This window comes from Corvus brachyrhynchos, unplaced genomic scaffold, assembly GCF_000691975.1.
Source record: "Corvus brachyrhynchos isolate BGI_N302 unplaced genomic scaffold, ASM69197v1 scaffold116, whole genome shotgun sequence".
Classification (NCBI taxonomy): Eukaryota; Metazoa; Chordata; class Aves; order Passeriformes; family Corvidae; genus Corvus; species Corvus brachyrhynchos.
Window position 1 is genome coordinate 14,041,190 of NW_008240221.1, and position 8,105 is coordinate 14,049,294.

Consider the following 8,105-nt stretch of genomic DNA (forward strand, 5'->3'; position numbering starts at 1 on the left):
CGGGAGAGCCCGGCCGGGCGGCGGGGTACCGGGATAAGGATGGCCCCGTGTCTCCTTTCACAAGGAGAAGGCGGCAGATAGAGCCCAGCCCGGGATGCGGCTGCTTCCCCCCGCGCTCTGCACATCGCCGGGGCCAGCCCGGCGCGGAGGGGTCACCGCAGGTACGGCCACACCGCCCCGACACCCGCTCCGGCACGGGCAGCCCGATCTTGTCTCGCCGGGGGCCGAACCCGGGATTCGTCATTCCTCCTGGAAGAATGGCTGCGGCGTTGTGTTTCTCCGTGACATCCCGCTCCCCCTGATGCACAGGCCGGTTTTCCTTGAGGAGCAGCAGAATCCTCCCCTTGTGCGGTTCGTAGCACCGCAGATCTCCCGAGTGCCGCCGCGGCCTTGCCAACCAAAGGTTTCGTCCCACTTTTCTGTAAGTGCACGGTGCTGTCTGCTCCTTGGGATTCAGGATACAACAAGGAAATTCCCCAGTAGAACAGGTCAGGTTGACATGATAATTCGGGATTTCTTTCTTTCTCACGAGCAGATTTCTGTATTGGCTCAATCTTGATTTTCCTAATTCTGGATCTTCAGCATGCTGGGTTTGTTTCAGTGTGGGTGATCTGGTCACAGAGGCCATGGTGGCCTCTAGATTTGTTTTGTGTTTATTCCCAGGTTTGTCGGTGAAGGCACCAATGGAAATGTGGAGCACCAGCAGCACTGAGCAGTTTTACAGGATCCCTGAAGGAAAGGGACCACACTCAGTTGGATGTACAGACCTGATGACAGAAAATGCAGTTGAGGTAAAGTTCTCGACTCTTTCTCCTTTGGTTTTAAGCTACAATGTTAGTGAAACAACTGGCTGCAGTTTTACAGATAAATCAGGCAGAAGGTCTTGTCTGTGTGCTCCATGCTGACACAGCTGAGCTTTCTGTCCTCTTCATCCTGGTGTAGGATGTGTACTGGGCATTACCAGATGGATGTAACCTGCAAGCCATCCCCATGGCCAATTCCTCCCTCTTCCTAATATCCTTGCCTTTCTCCTACACAAGATACTGCAGAGAAACTGTGTCCTCCTGGGACCCAGGGGGTTCTTCTCATCCACCCCCCTGCTCCCGCCTGCACTGGGCTTCTGAGGAGATTCCACACGCAGTGTCTGTGACTGTTGCTGTTCTCATTGCAAAGATCCCAACAGGATTTGTCAGGGTTGGGAGATGAGCGTGTGCAGGGTTGGGAGATGAGCCTATGCTGTTTCAGCTGCAGGGTAAAAGATGAGATGTCTTCTTGAGATTCTATCTCTCTGAAGAACAGGATGTCAGCTCTGCAAGAGGTTAGCACAGTGAGAAGACACAATAATGAGATACAGACAGTAACCAGACAAGTAATGAGCTTGCTTGTGAGTTTCCATTTCAAATCCTCTTGCCTTGGAGAGAATATACCTGCATTTACACTGTGGTTTTACTCCTCAGACTAGCCAGGTATAGTGGAACTTGTGATCAGTTTGTAATGGTTCATGTGTTTTCCTTCACTGAGCTTACTCTGTATCAGCACAGAGGAGTGATGAGTTTCTCTTTGCAGTCAGCCCATGTGGGTATTTTTACATAAGCATTATGAACAATTGCAGTTCTCCAAGGCATAGATAATGACTCTTCCCCTTTCTGGTAAACAGCTAGTCATTGGGGAGGTTCACTGGGATTATTCTGAGATCAAGTTAATATCACCACAAATGTGGAGGAAAGTTCTTCCATAATGGTCTCTGTGTCAAAGGTTGGTTTAAGTTTGTTAAGTGAATAGAAACAAGCTTCACTAAACAAACTCTTGGTAAATTAATAAATTAGTGTTCAAGAAATCAGGCTTTATTTCAAAGCTCATGTTTATTTTGGCCCTAATCATAACTTGCTAAACTAAAAGTACAGTTGGAGCAAGACAGTGAATTTGAATATGGTCTTGCAAATTCCCTTGCAAACCAGGAAGTAAGAATGCAAATTGCACACAGTTCATCTGCTGGAAAGTCTGCTTTGGGGTGTGCCTTGGTACACTGCTGCTGTCTGTGAAGGAGGACGACTGACAAGGGGGTATGCAGGGTCCCTGTGAGTCTGGAAAGCTTGGGTGCTTTCCTGGGATACCTGGAGTGCAGACATTTAATGATCTGAACTGGTGATAAGAAACAGAGGCAGATGAAACACAGGTTAACAAAGCTGTGTTTAGAAAGATGGACCATGGGAGACTTGTGAACGTTGATGAGGAGGAAGAGCAATATATTGTTCTCCTTTGCTGTGCAGCTGCCCAAGAGCTTTGCTGACCGCCTCTGCTCAGTTTAGGCAGGAACACTACAGCCATGTTAGAGAGCCTTCTCTTCTCCAGGCTGAGCAGCCTGTCATCTTAGGAAAAGTGCTCCAGCTCTCAGGTCATCTTCAGTCACCCTTTAACAGTCAGCCCTATAAAACGTAACAAAATGCATCATCAAACCATTCCCAGTGAGGAAGACAGAAGAAAAGATCCAGCAAGATGCTGGATGGAGCAAATAGGTAGTGAGTGTTTGTAATAATTAACTTAATTAAATGAAACATTTCTAATAAGCCCTAGGCTAACCTAGAGAAGGTGATAATGTGTCTCCACCTGTGATGATGTTTATTGCATGCTGCTTTAAATTCATTGTAGGCACAGAAAGATTATGACATAGGATTGGCATCAAAGCCTGTATATGATAATAATTTTCTCATGAGATTCTCATAATTCTCTTGAGCTGCATTCTTGCATCTGAAACCCTTTCTATAAATGTTTTTATGTTCCATTTTCTCTGCCATATATAAATACCAATATTCCTTTATTTATTTTTTTTTAAATTTTTTTCTAATCCCAGGGAAGCTTCTTGCGCCTGTATTATCCAGCATGTGATGCCACAGATATCGAAGAGGCACGATGGATTCCAGACAAAGAATACTATCAGGGACTCTCTGACTTCCTTAATCTGTACCGAGTTGTAGGAGAAAGGCTTTTCCATTATTATGTTGGTAAGACTGGTTCTGGTTTTATTCTTTGCCTCTCGCTGCCTCAGTGCTCCGTGAGCAGGGTGTTATTGCTGCAGGGCTGAAATAGAGTTTTTAGCAAAGAAGTGTGTTTTTGAGGGATGGGTTTGTGTAATGAGGCTCAGTGCTGAGTGCGACCCAGTTCTCTGGCAGTCCCTGACTGCTGTGGATAGGAGTGTCTGGGCAGTTTATTCTAGGTAAGCTGCACCTGTATGTTGGGATTTAAATCCCACAGGGAAACATGCAAAGATATGAAAGTCAGAGAGATTCTGAGGTCTGCATACCAGCAAGACCTGGATGTCTGATTATTAAGGTTTAAGAGATATGTACACCTTGTGCCAGGCTGTGGATGGGAGGAGGAGAAGGCAAGTATCTTCTGCCAATAGAAAGTACTTTCAGAATCAGATCCGTATTTGCCTTCTATTTTAAAGATGAGACTTGGTACCTTATCTTCAGGTGATTGCTCTGATATCAGTGGTCACCACATTCTTGGGATCTCTCCCACACAAACAAACGCTTTCTCTCATTTCAGTAATAATGATGCACACTTCTGTTTTTATCTAGGTTCAGTGACTTGTCCTGCAAAGTCAAATGCTGCTTTTAAGCCAGGAGAAAAATATCCACTTCTTGTTTTTTCCCACGGACTTGGAGCTTTTCGGTAATTTTGCAGTTTGTTGACATTTTAGTTTTGTTGTCCATGGAGATAGCAGTCTCCAAGGGTGCTTCTGAACAGATTTTCTGTAGGGAGATGAGATCCTTGTGGAGCTGAAACAGATTTAAGAACAGGCTGCTGTGTGTCATTATGCCTCCACTGAAACAACAGCAGGGTTGGTGTATGGTTGGTCACAGAATAATAAAACAGCCTGGGCTGGAAGGGGCCTTAAAGACCACCTCTGCTGTGGACAGGGACACCTTCCACTAGACCAGGTTGTTCTGAGCTCCATTTGTGTTTTCCCCTTGTATGACAGAAGTGAAGATATTTACCAACCTATAAGCATGTTGTGAAGATTAGCTGGTTGATTTTTTGACAACTCTTTGGAGATGCCAAGTGCTGTGTGTCCTACTTATTAAAAATCAGTAGCATTTTCCCTTCTGAATAGGCAGTAAAACAGTAGCATTTTCCCTTCTGAATAGGCAGTAAAACAGTACCAAGGTTTTGTGAACAGGCTTTGGTGCCTGCTGTACAAAATCCTGCTCTGCTGGGTAGCAAATTCAAATGGAAGAAATACTGAATGACTAGGGCATACCTAGTGTGGTCAGCATTTAAAGAGCAGTGGAATTGAAAGAATGACATCTCACCAGGGTGTGGTTTTTATTGCAGGACAATCTATTCTGCTATTTGCATAGAGATGGCTTCTCAGGGCTTTATAGTGGCTGCTGTGGAGCACAGGTGAGCGTGCTGCACGTTCTGGAGTTCTGATGGAAAGAAACTTTCTCACATTGAACTGAATGGTATTTATTCTAAAGAAGAACTTCTGGCTTTTTTTAATAAAACAAAAACTAACATCTCTTTTTCAGCCCTGCCCACACTACCCATAGCTCAACTCTTCTCTAAACAAAGGGAATTTTGTTCAGATAAGCCCTAGAGTGAAAAGCCTTGGGGTAGATATCATTTGTCATTCTTCAGATAACGGTATTTCTCTCTTATTATTAGAATATAAAGTAGGTGAAGAATATAGAGGAGGTGGGAGTTTCGGTGGGGTTATTGCATTATTTAGAAAATCTGTGCACACTGGGTTGCAATTGCAGTAGCAATGGTCGATAGCTGGATTTCTTCAGATGAGTGAAATCTAAAACTTGTGCTGACTTCATCTCAAACCAAATGGAATGCATACCCAGAAGTAACCTCCTCTTGATATTACAGAGATGAATCCGCTTCAGCCACGTATTATTGTAAAAGAAGGTCCGTCTCTGAGTCACAGGAAGAGTCTACACCTACCATGGAGAAGGAGTGGATCTACTACAGGAAACTGAAAACTGGAGAGGAGGAGCATTGCTTGCGCCATAAGCAGGTGCCTGGGCTGGCTCTGCTCTGGGAAGTGTGGCAGGAGTGCTGTATTTAGGACTAGCGGACTCTCCCTTTGGCTCAGGGAGCAGTCTTCTGCCATGGCTCGGGGATATATAAAAATGGATCGGGTCCTGTGTCCCTGAAGGGAGCAGCCAACAATAGCTTTCTTCAGAGCATAAACTGCTCCCTCAGCAAAGCTTTTTCTTGAAGTTGCACTCTTGAGCTGAGTCATCTGTTTCTCCTCTGGTTCCACTCTACTTACTGTTTCTTCTCTGTGTCTTCATACTTCTACTGCCCAGCCCAGCCTAAAAGTGACACAGAGTTGAGCTCAAGTGTTTGCGTGGCCTTAGGCTTGCTTTAGCTTTTGTTTACCGTTCCATAGCAAGATGAATCATGGCTGCCCTGAGTGGGATGTTTACTTTATAGTCTTTACCACGCTTGAAGGTGTTTTTTAGCAATGTAAACAGAGAAGACTGCCATTTTATAATAAGCAGTATCCATGCTAGATGTAATTATGGGGCCATAATGACAAGCTCCCCCAAGCATAGACTTGACCTTTAAAATATGGGAGTGTTTTTTCCTAATGAAAACTCAGTCAGGGAGGTGCTTCTCTTTATCTCCCTGGGCCATACAGACAACAGTACAAGAGTCATTTCCTGTATGTGTACAACATCCTACTTTTGAGTGTCAATGTCTGAGCTTGGAAATAACCTCCAGAAGCCGATGTCTGCAAATTTCACAAGTGGAGAAGTTGGGAGATTGGGATTTATTTGAAATTCAGTGATGCACAAACATTTTGCTGGCTGCCTACACACTGTGGTTCCCAAGATCACTGCTGTTCCTTGGTTCTTGAAGCTTTTCTTTTACTGACATAGCAGTCAAAAACTGTTCTTACATGGAACAATGAAAACCTTTATTTGCAACAGCTTCACTACAGTTTTCAGGGACGAGTATGTATAAAAAAATGGGATGGGCTTCTTCACTGTTTCTTAATTTGAGTTTATCTAAAGACAGTTTCAAGGCTATTGTCTGATGGGGCAAGTGATGGAATGACGTTTGCTCATAAGTGAGCCTGAGAAGCGAGTCGTGTAACTTAAGCCTTTGCACATCCCCACAACCCCTTTTCTTAAGCAGTGACAGGACCAAGGAGTTGAAGGCCTTTGGTGCATGTTACAGGGATAAATTTCTCTGTGTGCAGTGTCTTGTTCTGAGCAAGAGCTTCAGCTCTTTACACCTCCAAAAACCAGTTTTGTTGTTCGTCAGATGGCTCCAATCTGAAGTTCAGCATAATTGGTATTATTATCAGACACTTAGTGGGGATTAAAAATCAGAGTAAGTCCTGTGTCCAAGGGGCTGTCAAGCCTGGCAGTTGTCTGATGATTCCTTCCACTGCTCTGCCCCAACCTGTCTTTCTCCCCAGGTGCAGCAAAGAGCACAGGAGTGTATCAAAGCTCTCAATCTCATTCTTAAAATCAGTTCAGGAGAGGAAGTAACAAATGTACTACATTCAGACTTCGACTGGAACAGCCTAAAGGTGAGTGAAAACGTGGCAGCTGCATTTTGTTAAACACCTAATAATAGTTCTGGTTTCCCCCTTCCATTTCTAAACTGATTCCTGTAAAGTATTCTGAAGATCACACTGTAGATGTATGAACATATTCTCAGGCCATCCCAAGCTGGGTAGATAGTAATGGAGCTGAAAGATGCTCTACCTACTTCAATACGATCTACTGCCTAAAAAAATTACTCCCTTTAAAAAAGTTTGGGAAAGAAAGACTCTTACAGCACCTGGATTTTTTTGACAGGATTCTGTTGATACTAGCAGAATAGCTGTGATGGGACACTCTTTTGGTGGTGCTACAGTTATTGAAAGTCTCAGCAAAGAAATGAGATTCAGGTAAGTATGCAAAACAAGGACAGAGACATTTGGCACTTGAGAGGTCTGGAGCAGGGCACTTTACATAGGATCCCCCGACTACTAATTAGCTCCTGAAGAAAAGTTTTGTTTGGCATGTCTTGCTTTCTCCAGCGATGCTTCTTCCAAGTGTGGGGATATGGTGGAACACAATAGCTGCATCTTATAATGTGGGATCCTGCAGCCTAGCTGCACCTGGCAGTGGAGACCAACAAATGGCAAGAATGGACTAATTCTTTTCCCCCAGAGTGGAGATAATTCGGAAACAAAATTATCATTTATGTGTTCAGTATCAGAGAGACTTTCTCTTTCCCATGTCTTGTGCAACTCAAAGCATGCTCAGAACTTCCAAACTTTCTGCTTCTGTGCCAATATCCAGATGTTTTTGGCAGGTGTGGCATTGCCCTCGACGTATGGATGCTTCCCATAGGTGATGACATTTACCAAAACAGCATCCAGCAACCGCTGCTTTTTATCAACTCTGAAAAATTCCAGTGGGCTGAGAACATCTTAAAGATTAAGAAGCTCATCTCCAATGACACAAACAAGAAAATGATCACTATCAAGTAAGTGCCCAGGATCCATCATTTCCATGGCTGAAGCTTTTGTTGGAGCTGTACAGTTATATGTAACTGCAGAAAGACAGACAGTCCCTAGAGCACAAATCTGATGAGCAGCTGAGGGAGGTGGGGAGGCTCAGCCTGGAAAAAAGGAGGCTCGGGTGACCTTCTCAGTCTCTACAACTCCCTGACAGGAGGGGGCAGCCAGGTGGGTGTCAGGGTCTGCTCCCAGGGAACAAGAAGAAATGGCCTCAAGTTGCACCAGGGGCAGTTCAGATTGGATGTTAGGAAATACTTCTTCATTGAAACAGTTCTCAGGCATTGGACCAGGCTGCCCAGGGAAGTGGGGGAGTCACCATCCCTGGAGGTGTTTAAAAGACATGTACATGTGGCACTGAGGGAGATGGTTTAGAGGTGGAATGGTAGTGCTGGGTCAATGGTTGGATTTAATCATCATAAAGGTCGTTTCCAGCCTAGATGATACTATGACTGTCTCTCCTCGTGGCCCAGGTTTTCACTGCATGTTTAAGTTAGCCATACATCCCCCACAGTAAGGACAGAGACCTCTCAAAGCAGCCAAGAACTCCAAGTTTAAGACAGTCCAA

General features: G+C 44.6%; 1 protein-coding gene across 3 annotated transcripts in view; it reads left to right on the plus strand.

Annotated features, from left to right (window-relative positions):
* Positions 1 to 8,105, plus strand: part of PLA2G7 (phospholipase A2 group VII) — a 16,574-nt gene that overhangs the window by 6,179 nt on the left and 2,290 nt on the right. Inside the window, exons 1-9 of one of the 3 annotated variants that reach the window (XM_017744993.1) lie at positions 7 to 488; positions 664 to 791; positions 2,852 to 3,002; positions 3,582 to 3,675; positions 4,339 to 4,407; positions 4,882 to 5,029; positions 6,446 to 6,559; positions 6,831 to 6,922; positions 7,333 to 7,506. In XM_017744993.1, the coding sequence (XP_017600482.1) occupies positions 95 to 488; positions 664 to 791; positions 2,852 to 3,002; positions 3,582 to 3,675; positions 4,339 to 4,407; positions 4,882 to 5,029; positions 6,446 to 6,559; positions 6,831 to 6,922; positions 7,333 to 7,506 (1,364 nt within the window). In that variant the 5' untranslated portion in view covers positions 7 to 94. Of the gene's footprint in view, positions 1 to 6; positions 489 to 663; positions 792 to 2,851; positions 3,003 to 3,581; positions 3,676 to 4,338; positions 4,408 to 4,881; positions 5,030 to 6,445; positions 6,560 to 6,830; positions 6,923 to 7,332; positions 7,507 to 8,105 lie in introns of those variants that run through there. The other 2 variants (XM_017744995.1, XM_017744994.1) reach the window with 2 other exon arrangements.